The sequence below is a fragment of the Gigantopelta aegis genome, chromosome 2 (genome assembly GCF_016097555.1).
Source record: "Gigantopelta aegis isolate Gae_Host chromosome 2, Gae_host_genome, whole genome shotgun sequence".
NCBI classification, from domain to species: domain Eukaryota; kingdom Metazoa; phylum Mollusca; class Gastropoda; order Neomphalida; family Peltospiridae; genus Gigantopelta; species Gigantopelta aegis.
Window position 1 is genome coordinate 17,415,837 of NC_054700.1, and position 16,886 is coordinate 17,432,722.

At 35.5% G+C, this 16,886-nt stretch overlaps 1 protein-coding gene across 1 annotated transcript; it reads left to right on the forward strand.

The window, feature by feature from the left end:
- The first annotated feature begins 1,627 nt into the window (after window positions 1–1,627).
- LOC121382257 (protein mono-ADP-ribosyltransferase PARP16-like) lies at window positions 1,628–15,294 on the forward strand. The gene is made up of 6 exons (XM_041511799.1): window positions 1,628–1,904; window positions 7,309–7,447; window positions 10,707–10,910; window positions 11,565–11,733; window positions 13,262–13,409; window positions 13,939–15,294. The coding sequence occupies exons 2-6, from the start codon at window positions 7,313–7,315 to the stop codon at window positions 14,075–14,077; spliced, it is 795 nt and encodes a 264-aa protein (XP_041367733.1). The 5' UTR covers window positions 1,628–1,904; window positions 7,309–7,312; the 3' UTR covers window positions 14,078–15,294.
- The last annotated feature ends 1,592 nt before the right edge of the window (window positions 15,295–16,886 follow it).

The window sequence follows — 16,886 nt, forward strand, 5'->3', positions numbered from 1 at the left end:
GGGCAACTGCGCGATGCACGTGCCATCTATGGAATGTGTTTCGGTGTGTTGATAAACAGACCTGAACGTTCTTTACTAGGATGTCTGTGATCAAAACGTATGTTCGGTCTAATAGTTGATATTAACATTAATATTTCAGGTTCCCCTACTTTTTTTGAAGAGTATATTTACAATACCACAGCCTTTGATATTGATATACAAATCGTGGGACCCACTCAGAGAAGGGATCCACTGAGGTAGTTCGATCCTGCGACCGCAGCTTACCAAGCAAGCAAGAGCTAACTTAACATTTAACTTATACGAGACTGAACTTTGAATCACGGAACGTTTATAATATGAAGCATCTGAGCAGAACCTAAATTACTTTCATTTCTCTCTCTCTCTCTCTCTCTCTCTCTCTCTCTCTCTCTCTCTCTCTCTCTCTCTCTCTCTCTCTCTCTCTCTCTCTCTCTCTCTTTCACTCACATATATATATAGTCCGTCCCATCCTTCTACAAAAATGTTTTTTGTAAATAATTTCAGTTTTGTTTGACGTAAGAAGAAAAGTAAGTGTTTTGGAAAAAAAACCCAAAACAACCCAACCCCCCCCCCCCCCAAAAAAAAAAAAACCTACCCCCAAAAAAACTAAAACCAAAACAAAACTGTACAAACTATTTTTGTGACCAGTTTAGAACACACTCAATCGGCTCAGCAATAAATAAATTGTAGCAAATTCCATAGCAGATTATATAAGTATTTATTTGTTTGGTAACAGGTCGTTTCGCCCTTATTACTAGTTCACCCAACTTGTTTTGAGCAGGGTCGTTTCGCCCCATGTTTCGATTCACCCTAATTTTTATTTTGTTAATAAAGTACATTTATTCATTGATTTGTCCTATATCCATTGATTTTTACATGTCAGACATGGCGATCTATATTGCGTATTTATATTTACAAATAAAAATAATATTATAATTTTGTTTATTTCCAATGTCATTTACTCATATTCTCTTAATAATCGCCAATTTTGTTATAATATATTGTAATTAATTGAGGGCCTCGTAAGTTGGATATGATTTTGTTAAATCCATATTATATGCAATAAAATAATTGTTTCAATCAACTTCTTCAAACATATGAGTACAATTCATTCACTTTTTTCTTCTGTACATCCAATTATACACCACATACTTAGATACTACATAGAACCGTTAAAACTCCTGTATATTTTATTATTTATTGCCTTCAAACAGTCAAACGGACTTCGCCCTCAAGGATTTTAAGTCATAGGGTTTAACGTGCACATTCACACATGATTTTATGAGGAATGCTACTTTTATAGTGCGGGACAGTAACTTCAGTCGCCACAGTGGTAGATCCCCGCCCCAAGCTAAACTTCATGCTCACGTCTCTGCTTCGTAAACAATGTCACGTATGAATGAGCATACAGATGTGCACAGAATACTAGGTCAAGCAAGAAACTAGAAATATTTGACAGAAATATTATACACAGTAGTACGAGGTAAAGAGACCCCCCCCCCCCCCCCCCCGTCCCCCTTAAGTTTAAATTACACTGAAGTACATTTCATGGTCCGCATTTTGTAGGCGACCACTTTCATTGAAGTTGACATGCGTATTACAAGCGGAAATACAAAATGTCAACTTCCGTTGTCGTGGTTTATTTGTCATTTTATGTTCAATATCTAGTGTAACGTTACTGACAATGAAAACAAACTATGTCCAGAGATCCACGAAGCGAATTAAAAAACTATATATTGCAAAGAATCAAAGATGACCCACTTGCAGCTGATTTACAATGGAGTTTGTTTATCTCGGCTTTACAAAGCTATCGTTTCGACACTGTTCTCCGACCATTCCCTCCCATGTTTTTAAAAAATGGATCTGAAAAAGACATGAAATCATTGGTATTGCATTTGATTTCATTAATTTCATTTGAGTTTTTGCTTTACAATTAATCCATCCTATCTAAAATGGGGCACAATATTTCACAAGAACTCGGAAATAGTTCGGTTCCCGGGTCAGTTATGTTACCAGGGATTTACCATGTTTTTCTGAAACGGGGGTCCCTTGGACTCACCTCTTTCTTTTCTGGGGGTCCCAACCTGAAAACAAAGGGTCCCAAAACCACACAAACGACAGAGAGCTGCAGACAACAAATCACGTGTATACTATATGTAAATTTAACAAGCTGTGTTGTTGTTTTTCCTTTTGGGAAATCAATGTCGGTATTCATTGTTTATTCTTTCAAAATCAACATTTCACTTTGATCTGTATAATTATTTGAACCATTTCCTGCAAGCTAAATGACACTCACAATATCATGCGTTGTTTATGAATCGTGCTGCAAATGAGAACATTTAACCAATTTGTTTATTCGCCTGGGAATTTCCGATTGTGTTCGGCCTGTTGACGAGAAGTTACGAATGATTGCAAATCCGCGATCTCTTTCCGGAAATTACCAGCTTACTTTTTATTTTCGATATGGGGAATCCCCATTTGAATACGCAGTTTATAGGTAGAAAAGAAATAGTGTGTTACACAGAATGATCGATCTTTGATAGTGGACAGGGTTACTGAAAATGTCGGATATTTTATGCGTCCCACGGGACGCAGTATCTCTATTTATGCGGGTCCAGTTAAGTTTTAGTGCGTCCTATACGCAAGTTTTGTGCGTCCGGTAAATCCCTGTGTTACTTAAACTTATACTTTTTATAGTAAGTTTAAAAAAAATAAAGGCGCTCAATTATGGATTTAGTGAGTTTATTTTTCTAAATATGGATTATAAATGGAAATTACATTCATTTGGAATACCAAACCTAGTTATTGTATGATCCAAAACATTTTAATTGAACTACGATCAAGGGAATTCCATGACACGATTTATTTTTAAAATTTGGAACTCTTCTTGTGAAAAGTCAAAAAAAATACGGCAAAACAGACTCGAAATGATACGATAACCATATAATGTATTTTAGAATTTTATATAAACAACCGTATAGAGACTTGGCAAATGAGGGCCAAAATAATAATAATAAAAATGCGCTGAAATAAAATAATAAACAGTTGGAACATGAACTTCCCATTTATTATTATTATTATCAGGCGTGTGTGCTAGGAATTTAGCAGGGGAGAGAGTCTAAACAGTTACAATGCTATAGTGCTTGGTTCGAAAATGGATAACAGTAGTTTTTCGTTAAACGTTTGCAAATTATTTTGACTGATTCGCAAAGTGGTCATTTGGTTTGTACAGTGTAAAAAACAACAACAAACAGTATAGGGGCCTACTGTCGCATGTTTTGCTGTCCAAAGGTTGGCTTAATTATTACTTAACCCAGTTAAATCCAGTTCTACGTGCAGGGACAAGTCAGTCCTTGGTTTTTGTAAATTATAGACGAGTGGAACATCACACACCTCAATATGCTAAGGCGAGTGAAAAATCACTCTCCAAAATAAATAAAATAGGCAGTGTAGCTCTGATTGGATTTTGACTGGTACGTCTACAAAATTGTCTATTAAACCAGTATTTCCCGATTTGTTCAACAAAGAGAAATACCAGTTTAACGACTACATGGAAGCCACTGCCATGTTTTTATTATTATTATTTTTTAATAAAAGGACCTTCCTATCAACTAAATGAGCTATGAAAACTTGATTTTTGTGAACAGTGGAAATAAATATACCCATCTATTTTACGTGCACCGTTTGTTCAGTGTAACGTGCGCTGTTTTTCACACTCGTCAAACTGAAATTACGTGCGCTGTATGAGCGCGATCGCACCCGCGCACCTTAAAAAGCAAAGTCTGACAAGTTCAGCCTGCCGTTTGTGCGTGTATGCATGCACGTTAATCTTGCATATTTATAGCCAAAACCCCCCAAATAAAACACTGCCCCCTCCACGCCAAAAAGGTAGTAGTAGGCTAATAATAATAATGATAATTACACTATACACCAGGGGTGGGGAAAAGCCCTTTTTTCCCGGTCTGAGACCGATTCTCGATCTCTGAGACCGATTTTTTTTTTTTTAAACGCGCGTTTGCCGGTCCCACTTTTGTCATTCTTGTCGGTCCGAAGCACCTGTCCATTTCTATTATTGGAATAAATTCCTATCGGTCAAGTGGACTGGCCAGCCCAGACATCGGTATCTCGTGCATGATTTAAAATAATAAATAAATAGTGGTCAATATGGCTGGTGTTTCAGACGTTTGTGACTTTAAAGTCTGCCTAAGTATATCTCCAGTCACTGAAGTTGGACCTACTAGCCACTAGGCTAGCCATTTGTCAAAGTCACTGAGCCAGTCAAGAGATTAAACAGACGTTAACGATAGCACCATTCTTGGTTTAGAGAGTCATTAAGGTATTACACTCCAATTAAAACAAAGGACCCAGAATTTGCAACTGCATGGTTATGATGAACACCTGTCAACACCTATGTACGGAGCTCTGTAGGGTCGAGTGTCCTAGTCCGAAGCAAGATGCTTTTGTGCAATACAAACTGCTTAAAATAGCATAAAATATTCTGAAATAATCTATAAATGTATTTATTGTTGACTGTTCAATGTAGTGTATCCAATAATTATAAAGGATTTTAAAATTAACAAATTTGAAAGGTTTCCACCTTTTTTTTTAACAAGTGGGAGTAAGCAGAAGAGCTTCATGTACTGTTATCTCAAGAGCCAGTAGAGGTCAAATTTCATCCAATCAGTGATGACTTTATTACTCTCTTTGTCTAAACATGTGCTAGCTCAGGCTGTCGAACGCTTCAACGGTGCCATCTTTCATTAATTTTGAGGACACAGTACTGAATACTCGTACTTTTTATACATATATGAGAATTAAAATTCATAACTTTTATTCCTTTTTTATATTATTTATTCTATTATGTAAAATATATACAATTTGTGGGGTTTTTCACTGATCATATGTGATTAAAAATAAATAAATCATGTTTATCATTTCACGTTCATGATTCAAGATAAAACTATACAAATATCACTATGATTTTTTTAAAAACTATTTGGCAAATATCGTTTTTTAATTAATTTTTTCTTTCTCCCCTTTCGCACTGTTTGTACAGTACTTAGTATGAATTCCTTCTGTTCCAGATGGTTCGGTAATATGGATCAATCAAATACTTATTTACCGGCTATATACATTTTTGCCGTGAATATAGCCAGCCTTCCTTAGCGGAGGCTATATACACGGCCGTCGTATATATAGTCACATCATATATAAACACCGTCTAGTTCAGAGTATTTTAAAATGTAACAATTCCTATCCCAAGTCGGCTGTTATGGCATATTTTGCATAAAATGAATTTGACAAGGTGGAAAATGAAGGTATTTGTGATCCAGATGTTTAGAGGTTTTTGCGTATGACTAACGATAAATTTACCTATAGATGCAAAGGCCTGGGATTGTCAATGTTTAACATGCTTCGGTTACTAAAATAAATTAATGTATAAGCTTATTATCATTCAGTACATGTTTTTATTAATTTTTAATAACTTATTTTCATCGTTGTTTTTTTTCTTTGATTTACCCTACGTCGCAGAGGACAGTCAAGCATTGTCGTAACATGAGCTTGGTAAATTGCTTTGACACTGCGGCTATTCGGGGGATGTCCGTCATGTGACTCAAAATAATACATCACACCTCTGTTCTGCAAATAGCTGTTATTTTTCTTTGAATTATAGACAGTCGACATAATTCAATTATTTTTATAAAATATCAATAATAAGTGAAATATGCTTATTATGTAGATGGTTCAATAAAATACTTTTAGGTACAAATCAAATGTATATATTGTCATATAATACTTTGTTGGGTCAATAATTAGGTCAACCATCTGTGATTGAGCGCCTTTAATTCACACAAACTGCCAATAGTTTATGTCATGAATCACTATGTTGTACAATTAAAATTTACAAACTTCAGGATAATCAGATATTTTTTGTTATGCAAATTATATTTTAAAAATAAAATTCATATAAACAAACTATCAGTTACCTAAAAAGTTAAAGTCTGTTTTGTTCAACAACAACACTAGAGCACATTGATTTATTAATCGTTGACTATTGGATGTCAAACATTTTGTAATTTTTTAATACTTAATCTTAGAGAGGAAACCTGCTACATTGTCCCATTAGTAGCAAGCAGGCCCTAATCTAGAATTGAAAAGTTAAGAACAGTTATATGTTTTATTAAAAATGCGATATTATTAAGTAGTTGAATATGTGCTGTTATGTTAGAATTAAAGTATTAATTAGTATTTTCTGGCATTACTGAAATGAATGTGGCCAAGGATTAACTACGCTTGACTGGTCACAGTACACGGTGCGATATGCGGCACTTTGAAAAACAGTAGGCTGTTTAACAGGTGTATCTGAAGAATGTCTTAAGTAGACTTCGACGTGTATTTAATTTCTTCACAACAGAAACTGCCATGAGTAGTAGCATTTGTTGGTTGATTTTGATAATAAATTTAACAAGGTAAAACATTATTTCATCGAATCAATCGTACATTGCTGTGCGTGGACAGAAACCATTTCCCGTTTATAGGCCAGTTCTTGATTACTGTCTGGTACCAAAGTAAAAACACTGTCCGACATACGGCGACAAGGTGCCAAATGAGCTGTGACAATAAACAAGTCAAGGGTTTTGACATTGTGTGTGATTTCGTTTTTGAAATCTGAATAGGTCCAGAGTAATATGGTGGCTTTGACTTCTCACTAAATACTGCTAATAACATGGCCACGTGAGCCGACTTTCACAGAAAACCCCCGCTCATTTCGCCTGGCACGATTAGGGCCTGGCAAGGGATCTTTTATATGCACGACCCCACAGACAGGATAACAAATATGATAGCCATTGATATACCAGTCGTGGTTCACTGGCTGTAACGAGAAATAACCCAATGGGCCACAGACGGAGATCAATTTCAGGGCAACCGCACGTCAACTTGATCAAACGAACACTTTACCACTGGGCTACATGCTGACCTCATTTAAGACAAAAACATAATGTTATTTATTTTTATAATTGATAAATTACATGTAGTAGTACATTCATGTATATGTACTTTATATTTGTGCTTGGGTAAAAATATATGCTCACAGAAATCGGCAATACCATGGAGATTACCATGATGGCGTTCTTAATTCTCTATGGCATTTTTTTGCCTTGGCCCTTGGGACTATATTCAGGTTTGTTTTCAAGGGCATGTTATTTTGCCATGGACATTTTCTAAATTGCAGGGATTAGAATGTTGTATTTGTAATTCTGTATAATGTTTTTAAACTGTTTTGTATAGGAACATGCTGTTGAAGATGTCCCTCCGCTTACTTAGAATATCCAGTTCTCTTCCATCACTACCAGAAAAAACGCTTAGTCTTCTCAAATGGGTGCTTGATTCCAAAGGATTTTCTTTGAAAACATTAGACAGGAGTGAGGTGCGTATAGACATGCTTATGTATTTATATGAAGAAATGTATCACAATCTATGTGGAATGAAAGGCAAGTTTGGTACTAAAGTAGTGTCGGAAATAGAATAAAACTGATTTTCATCGATTTTGTCTTTCATATTAAACTGACATGTAAATATTTTGTAAATGTCTATTTAATGATACTCTACCTAATTTAGTATTTACTTGTTTGGGTTCTTATTGATGTACAAGGTGGTGTTTACTCTTGAAATTAAAAGAAAGATGTCAATAAACAGGTGATTTGTGCTCTTTATTGGAACAGACTATATTAAAAAAGATCGACCTGTGTTAATTTCATTGCTGTTGCAATATGGGAGGGACTGTCTCTGATGATGGTTTACCCCATCCCTCCAAAACAAAATATTTGTAGACATTTCTAAGTAACTTTTGAGCAAAACTGTCTGAGTGTTTGATCTATTATACTAGTATTAAAGGTGCTATGTACATGTATTAAAGGTGCTATCTCCAGGTTGCATAATCACGGCTATTGCAAATATTTGTTTTAAATTAAATTTTGTTTTCAAATTTAAAGACTACACCTTCAACTATATGCCCATAAATGATTCTAACAATATAATTTTATCTACTAGTAGAAAATATATTTTTATTGGAGAATCTTTATCACAAACAGATGCTCACATATAACTATGATATTGCACCTTTAAGTGATTGCAAGACTGGGTAAATTTCAAATGTACTTATATTGAATTTATATTCACTAAATATGCTGACCATAATTAATAATTTATGCTGCAATTCAAAATACTCAGTTAACTTGCAGTTTTAAATTAAGTTTGTTTAAGGGTAAATGAAATTGACACATGTCGATCAAAATTTGTTATAGTCTATTCCAATAAAGTGCACAAATCACCTGTTTACTGACATCTTTCTTTTAATATCAAGAGTAAACACCATCTTGTACATCAATGAGAACCCAAACAAGTAAATACTAAATTAGGTCGAGTATCATTAAATATGTATTTACAAACTATTTACCTGTCAGTTTAATATGAAAGAAATAATCGACGAAAATCAGTTTTATTCTATTTCCGACAGTACTTTAGCTACAAACATGTACACCCAAAGACATTTTAAACTGCACCTATTAGGTGTTGAAAAATTGCATCAAATAATTGTTCCAGAATAGAAATAAACCTGATGTTGCTATGTACATACGATGCATGCATGTGTAGGCTGCCATAGGTTATTCTTAGTTAGCAGCAAGGCATTTTTTTTATATACACTTCCCTGTCAGGGTTTCTGCCAGAGGGTAAAATGGGTATGGTGCCATACCCAAAACATTTTCCATATTTGTTTTATTCTTAAGTTGACCTTTTGACAAAATTAATACTCTTATCATTGCTGTATGATTTTCTTAACCCTAACCTTAAACTTGACCCATTTTGTTCTTGGGAAGGCCACCCATACAGGGCATACCCCCTGTTGATTGGTTGTATTCAATTCCATAGGGGGCGGGATGTAGCCCAGTGGTAAAGCGCTCGCTCGATATGCGTTCGGTCTGGGATTGATCCCCATCGGTGGACCCATTGGGCTATTTCTCGTTCCAGCCAGTGCTCCACAACTAGTGTTACAAAGGCTGTGGTATGTACTATCCTGTCTGTGGGATGGTGCATATAAAAGATCCCTCACTGCTAATCGAAAAAGAGTAGCTCATGAAGTGGCGACAGCGGGTTTCCTCTCTCAATATCTGTGCGGTCCTTAACCATATGTCTGATGCCATATAACCGTAAATAAAATGGGTTGAGTGCATTATTAAATAAAACATTTCCTTCCTTCCTTCAATTCCATAGCGCTATACCCAAAATTTCTTTCTGGCAGAAACACTGCCTGAAAACATTATTCCACATACAACAGCCTTTGAGATATACCAGGGCACGGGTTGGAATGGAGGCGTAAATGGATCAAATGAGGTGGTTCGATCATATGCAGCCTTTATCCACATATGACACTACATTTTCCTGTATATCCAACACCCAAAATACCGTTTGGAGTTATACGTGTGCATTGGATATGATTAGATTCAGGCTAATAACGAAAATGTATGTGTATATTATTAAATTTGTATGTGTCTTCTGTTTTCTCATCATTTTACGCAGGGCTCACCTAGGGCTTCTCAAATTTTAAATTTTAATAAAATCCACTAGCCACGGGATCAGTGATTTAAAAAAATTACTAGCCATGCTTAAAAATCGCCCTACTTTACTTTAAGAGAGAGAGAAAGATATATAGCTTAAAAACACTAACATTGGGAGCAGGATATTTATATTTACAAAACAGACGTAACTCAAACATTTGAAGAAAGAAAAAAAAATGCATTAGCCCTCTGGCATGGCAGTAGTAATTATTTACTAGCCCAATATTGAATATCACTAGCCATGGGAGTGGGGCTACTATAATCTAGAAGCTCTAGCTCACCCTGTCCATGCATTGCCAGATTAGCCATTTGCTATTTGCTATATACAAAGTGCCTACAACATTTAGTATTCGGCTAATAACTTTTTTTTTTAATTAACCACTTTTGAATAATTTTCAAGAAAATACTCTCCAGATATAATAATATAATATGTAGCAAGTGACTAAAACTAAATTCTTTCCTGTGTGAGTATTGGTTTACTCAGTAACTGGCTTACAATATGTATACTTTTATACAGTGTAGTTTAATATTATTATTATTCCAAATACATATATTTCTCTCATCCCTAGCCATGCAAGACAGGCGTATTCCATGACGTCAGCCCATGCGGAACAAATTGGTCTTACATGACCATGTGACTTCTCTTGTTTGGGCTGATATTAACTTTGGGTGACGTCACGTAAACGGCAAAATAATGCAAAAAATGCTTTTTATATTTCATAAAAACAAGGAAACCTGTGTCAAATGTGTCTTTTAGTGTATGTAGTCTGAAATGGACATAGAAACGGGTGGTTCATTCTACTGCCTTTATGTGCACCTTGCAGTAATGGTCTACCTGTATTCAGGGTGTACCTTAGGGAACCCGTGTCAAATGTCAAGCTGTACAAGGTGGGTCTACATGTATTCAGGGTGTACCCTAGGGAACCCGTGTCAAATGTGTCTTTTAGTGTATGTAGTCTGAAATGGACATAGAAAACGGGTGGTTCATTCTACTGCCTTTATGTGCACCTTGCAGTAATGGGCATGCAAGGAATGGACAGAATCAATGAATATAATTGTATTTGTTTTCAGTTCAGTGCAATACAGAAGAAAACCGAACATGTAACTGAGGTGCCTGCTCCGCATTTCATCTTTGAGGTTATTCCTAGTGAGGCAAATGACAACAAGTTTCAACAGTTACGGCAAGACAGGGATGTATTCTGTGCCTACCATGGGAGTCGTGTGGAGAACTTTCATTCAATTTTACACAATGGATTGGCAGCGCATATGAACAAAGTATGTACATTTATTCTCATTAGGCCCTGGAATTGGGAGATCTATATGAAAATTTGTTTTCAGCACTTTAGTTTTTTTTCAAATGCCTGAAAATACTGAGATGAAATTTTGTATATAGCTTTATCATGTACTGTTACTGATCAGGTTGGAACTTTCATGGCGATTTACCCATTTTTCACAGAGTTATGGCCCTAGCAAATTTGTCAAACCGGTTAATGATTCAGTTTTGATGTTCACTTAGTCTGTTTCAACTGAATGCTTTTGCATATGAAATTGTTTCTAATATATAGTCAACGATTTATTGTAAACTGAGTGTGCGACTGATGAGAAATTGAGCCATAATATTCACCTTTCAGTTCTTGAGATAATTAAATACCTCGTGTTCTTTCCCGGTTTGTCAACATGTACTCCTACCTGTTTATTAAAATCATCATCTGCTCCAACCAGATGGGACTAACGGTTTTGTCTCTGTCAATCTGTCCCATATATATTGTATTTTTATCATGTAGAATTACAGATCAAATTTGACGATTTACCCATTTTTGACAGAGTTATGGCCCTTGAACTTAGGATATATTAAAATATTGTGGGCCTGGTAAGGGACATGTATTGCTCTAGTAGTACTCTAAGAATGCTTGTTAAACATGTTTTCAGATTTCAATGTTTGGAGAAGGCACGTACTTGTCTGGGGAGTTGGCCGTTTCGATGACATACAGTCCCACAGGTCTTGCTTGGAATAACAGTGAACTTGGTTCTAAGCTGGGTTGCATTGCTGTGTGTGAAATGATCGATGACCCCAGTGTCAGATGTCAAGCTGTACAAGGTGGGTCTACGTGTATTCAGGGTGTACCCTAGGGAACCAGTTTCAAATGTCAAGCTGTACAAGGTGGGTCTACGTGTATTCAGGGTGTACCCTAGGGAACCAGTGTCAAATGTCAAGCTGTACAAGGTGGGTCTACGTGTATTCAGGGTGTACCCTAGGGAACCAGTGTCAAATGTCAAGCTGTACAAGGTGGGTCTACCTGTATTCAGGGTGTACCCTAGGGAACCCGTGTCAAATGTCAAGCTGTACAAGGTGGGTCTACCTGTATTCAGGGTGTACCCTAGGGAACCCGTGTCAAATGTCAAGCTGTACAAGGTGGGTCTACGTGTATTCAGGGTGTACCCTAGGGAACCAGTGTCAAATGTCAAGCTGTACAAGGTGGGTGTATGTGTATTCAGGATGTACCCTAGCGAACCAGTGTCAAATGTCAAGCTGTACAAGGTGGGTCTACCTGTATTCAGGGTGTACCCTAGGGAACCAGTGTCAAATGTCAAGCTGTACAAGGTGGGTCTACGTGTATTCAGGGTGTACCCTAGGAAACAGAATTTCTTGCTAACAGGCCTCTGAGAATTCAGGTAACCCATTTCGCTTTGAAATCATGCACACATGCACCGTTCAAATTCTCAGTCATGACCAATTACACAAATTTACTTCACCGAAGAATTTGTTACATAAAGTACATTATTATCCAGACTTTAAAAAATCCAAAATTCCATACCTATTTAATACAAATCTTTGACCACCAAGAATGTTGATGAAATTCACCCAGTTAAATTAAGACATCATTCTCCATGTTAAAGTTGTATGTGATATGTACATGTATTGTTCAGTCAATAAGAACATTTAATTCACAGAACAATTTGTTACCTAAAGTACAATATCAGCCAGAAATTTCATTTTAAATTTTTAATTTCTGTAAATATTTAATATGAATCTCTGAAAATCATCACTAGTTAAATTAAAACATCCTCTTGCTTGTCAAAGTTCTGCTTTACATGGTTTGTTCAGTCAGTAAGAAAGAAGGAAGGAAATGTTTTATTTAATGACGCACTCAACACATTTTATTTATGGTTATATGGCGTCGGACATATGGTTAAGGACCACACACATTGAGAGAGGAAACCCACTGTCGCCACTTCATGGGCTACTCTTTTCTATTAGCAGCAAGGGATCTTTTATATGCACCATCCCATAGAGAGGCTAGTACATACAACGGCCTTTGGTGTACTAGTCGTGGTGCACTGGCTGGAGCGAGAAATAGCCCAATGGGCCCACTGACTGGGATCGATCCCAGACCGACCGTGCATCGAGCGAGTGCTGTACCACTGGGCTACGTCTCGTCCCAGTCAGTAAGAAAATGCTTATAAAAGGACCCTTTGATACTTAATAAAAAAATAGGTGGCTTATGTGGTTAATTTGTCAAAATGTTATATTCTGGTTGGTAGTGTTTAATAGCTCATCATACATGTATACATGTTGATACAGCGACGAGCATGAACAGAAACTAATATATCGATGATTTTTCCAGGATCGGAAAATGGAACGTCAAAGTCTCGAGCAAGAGTCCAAGACAGCATGGCAGGAGATGTCCCTGATAAATATTACGTCGTTCGAAACAACGAAATGATACGCGTCAAATACCTCTTATTATATGCCGAGAAAACTCAAAGTCATGCGTAAGTACTGAGTACAATTTCTAATTTCTTAACAGACTGTCTGGCTTGTAGTAATACTGGTATACTGGAGTAAATTTTAAAATATTTGCATATTTGATAAATTTTTGTGGGATATATTTCAAATATTGAATACTAAACATGTAATATGCACATGTTGATAACCCTGTTGTATTAATTTGAAAGTTTTTTCCTGATTGGCTGTCAGCTGGTTTGGGTAATCAATAATTAAAATTAAACCAACAAACTAGTATATTTCTTGGGCTTTGGTATGATCCCGATTCTCTAGTGACATTCATAGTAATTGACAGCAACGCTAAGCTCCAATTATTTATTTTTCACCTGTCATTTCTATTTGTTAATGATATTGTCCATATTCTTTTGCATATTAAGTGATTATTTTTTTTATACGCCCGTCTATGAAGGGTCATATTATGGTATGGCGTTGTCCGTCCGTCCGTTAGTCTGTTAACGTTTTCTTGCCCGGACCATATCTTGTTTTACTTCTGACGAACCTGTTTGTTTCTTACAGAACGGTACTAGGTAAAGTGTCATGGTTTCATCGGAACAAGTTCGCTGTGATGATGGCTGTGTATGTACTGTTACTGTTGGCAATTGGACTGGCAAACTCGAAATCCTTCCAGTTTCAAATGAGAAAAATGTTCAAGTGATCCAAGCCAAAAGAACAGTGCTTTATTTAATTGTTTTACGGATGATATAATGTTATTACAATTTTTTTTTTTTTTTTAATCTTTTATTTTTGTTATAATTTTTTTTATTATCTTTTATTCTGTGTTTTATGAACAAAGGCCAGTAATTTACATTCATATTGTTTCAGATGTTGAGAGATTTTAGTGATACAGGCCAAAAGAACAATGCTCTACAGGGCGTCTCAAAAGTGTATGAACAATTTTTCCATTTGCTGGTTGCTCGCACATCTATTTAAGATGGGTTACTTAGATTTTCACTTTTTATCAATTAACTAATTAAATCTACTCATATTGTTTAAATTGATAAAGATATATTTACTTATTCAAGCCAAATGAACAAGGCTTTGAAACATGTACACATTGTTACAGAAGTTAAGACATTTGTTTTAGAGGTAAAAAGATTTAGAGATACAGAATTAAAAACAATACTTTTTAATTTTTTTAGAAAGTTGACCCTTTTACTACCAACACATTTTTTTGTTTCATGTAACCATAATTTTGATACACATTTTATGTGTTAAATTGTTTTCACAATATGCAAGCCAGTTATGCTCAAAATACTTAAACTATTATATATGCTGTTTTTGATATTCTTAGGAATCGTATTATTTACGGAGCAAGTTTGGGGGTTTGTCTGCATTTAATTTGTTTGAAAGGTTAAGGGCTGTTTTTGGTTATTTTATTTTTACATTACGTACAATCCCTTCGTAATAGATCACTTACTGTGATTTAATCTCTCCTCGTGTTATTTGAACTATGACCTTCATTCTACAGATCCAGTGCGCAGCTAACCGAGTTGACGAGGAAGTTTAGTTTTAAATCCTTTGGGAGAGTAAAACAAATTTCATTCACAAGATCGATCATTCAAATGATGTCGGTGGAGATTAGATTTCATTTCGTTATGTTAGACTTACATAGACTTATGCTTGTTTAAATTGGAAAGCAGTATCCCAATGTTTACATAATTATATACACTGCACTATATGAACAATGTACTTTTTAAGTACTGGTGCTTACAGGTCGATAGTTATATACTAGTATATCTTTTTATCAGTTATTGTACATACGTTTAGTTTGCTATATACGTAGAATGATAATATATAATTTGGAATTGTCATTGTTATTTGAAGTTTATACATACCGCAAGTAAATATTGTATATAAAAGTTATATTCACTATTTAAAGTTGCTTTTATTTCAAGGTTTACTAGATTCTGTCTCTCAAAGACACTACTAGCATAGCTACCTCTTCCACGAAGTTCAAAAGTGAAACAATTTCATGCAATGATTAATATTTTGTCAGAAAATAATTATAATTTCTGGCATTCAGTAGAGAATTTTAGCAAAATTTTATGCTACCCCTGCATAGGAAGAATTAAAGGAGGGGACGATTAAGGCATTTGGCCTGGTATGCATATTCAACGATATATATGCACATTATTGCTTAATATCAACAAGTATAATCGTATAGTTAATTAATAAAACGGTTAAATGTGACAGCTATTATATATAACGGGTGCAGCCATTTTGTACCATCCCAGTGAATACGCCCTCTGGCGAGCTGGTGGTTACGCAATACCTAACGTGTCACGTCAGGAATTAGTCTTCGAACTGAAGAAACAAAACATACCTGATTTTTGCAGATGCATCGCAATGTTCTGTAATTATATCCATCCTAATAAGCCAGCACCAATTATATATTATTTTTCAATACAAAATAAACCACCATTGTCAAAGTGTTGAAATAACTATTATGTTTCGTACATAAATTAACCCACGTACTGAAACAATAAACGAAGTGTTTTCTTGGTTAATTGGTCTTTTCTTTCCATGACCTTTCTCTGGTTACTGATTGGCAGGTGTATATTCAGACGGTCCCCAGACACTGTGTCTAGACACACTGAAAAGACGTGCCTCTTTTATGAAGATCACAGGGTATTGTGTGATTACAGCACAGATACACCTCAAATCGTAATGGACATTACCAACTGCCCTGCTTTATTACTGTAAGTAATTCTGTAAAACCCTTGATTAAGTAGACTTTCCCATCTAAAATCACAAAACTGACCAATTACGTCATCCCAAAGAAACGAAAAGTATCACTTGGGTATCGTGAGTGGTAGTTTTTGCTCGAACGTGCCCTACCAATAGGCCAGATATTATGCATTTTTTCTTTGGATTTTTAAAAAAAGAAAAATACTATAACTCCATTTCATTCTATTGATGTAACCTGAAATATATTTAGTTAAATAGTTTATTACACTATCAAGTCATTTATGTTGTTTTAAAAGTCAGGTTGATGAAAGCGAAGCGCCTTCTCGTAAATTAGAGCTTTTGTTTACACTGTGCATAGAGAATATGGATGTAGCTGACGTCACTTCGCCCTAAGCTATACCACTGGATGTCACAAAAACGAAACAAAATGGCTGCCCCCAGTTAGCAGGAATAATCATGTTTTTTTATTAACTCTAAAATTACTACGCGTTTTTCATTTGTTAAAGTGTCAGTATGTGTTGGTGGTCCGGGTATGCATCTTTCCAACACAAGGCTCTTGTTTGAGTTGATCCTACTTTTAATTCTATCGTATCAGAAACAGAATAGACTGGATTTTAGGAATATTTTGTTTTCAAACTCTTGATTTGAGATATTTTTAGTCTATTGAAAATTGATTACTAGTTTCATGTTTTAAAATTGAAATCGTGATGCAATACGGAATAAAATGTTCCCTGGGGTTCAGGTATTGCAAGCTTGCTGTCAATTTTCAGGTTCAA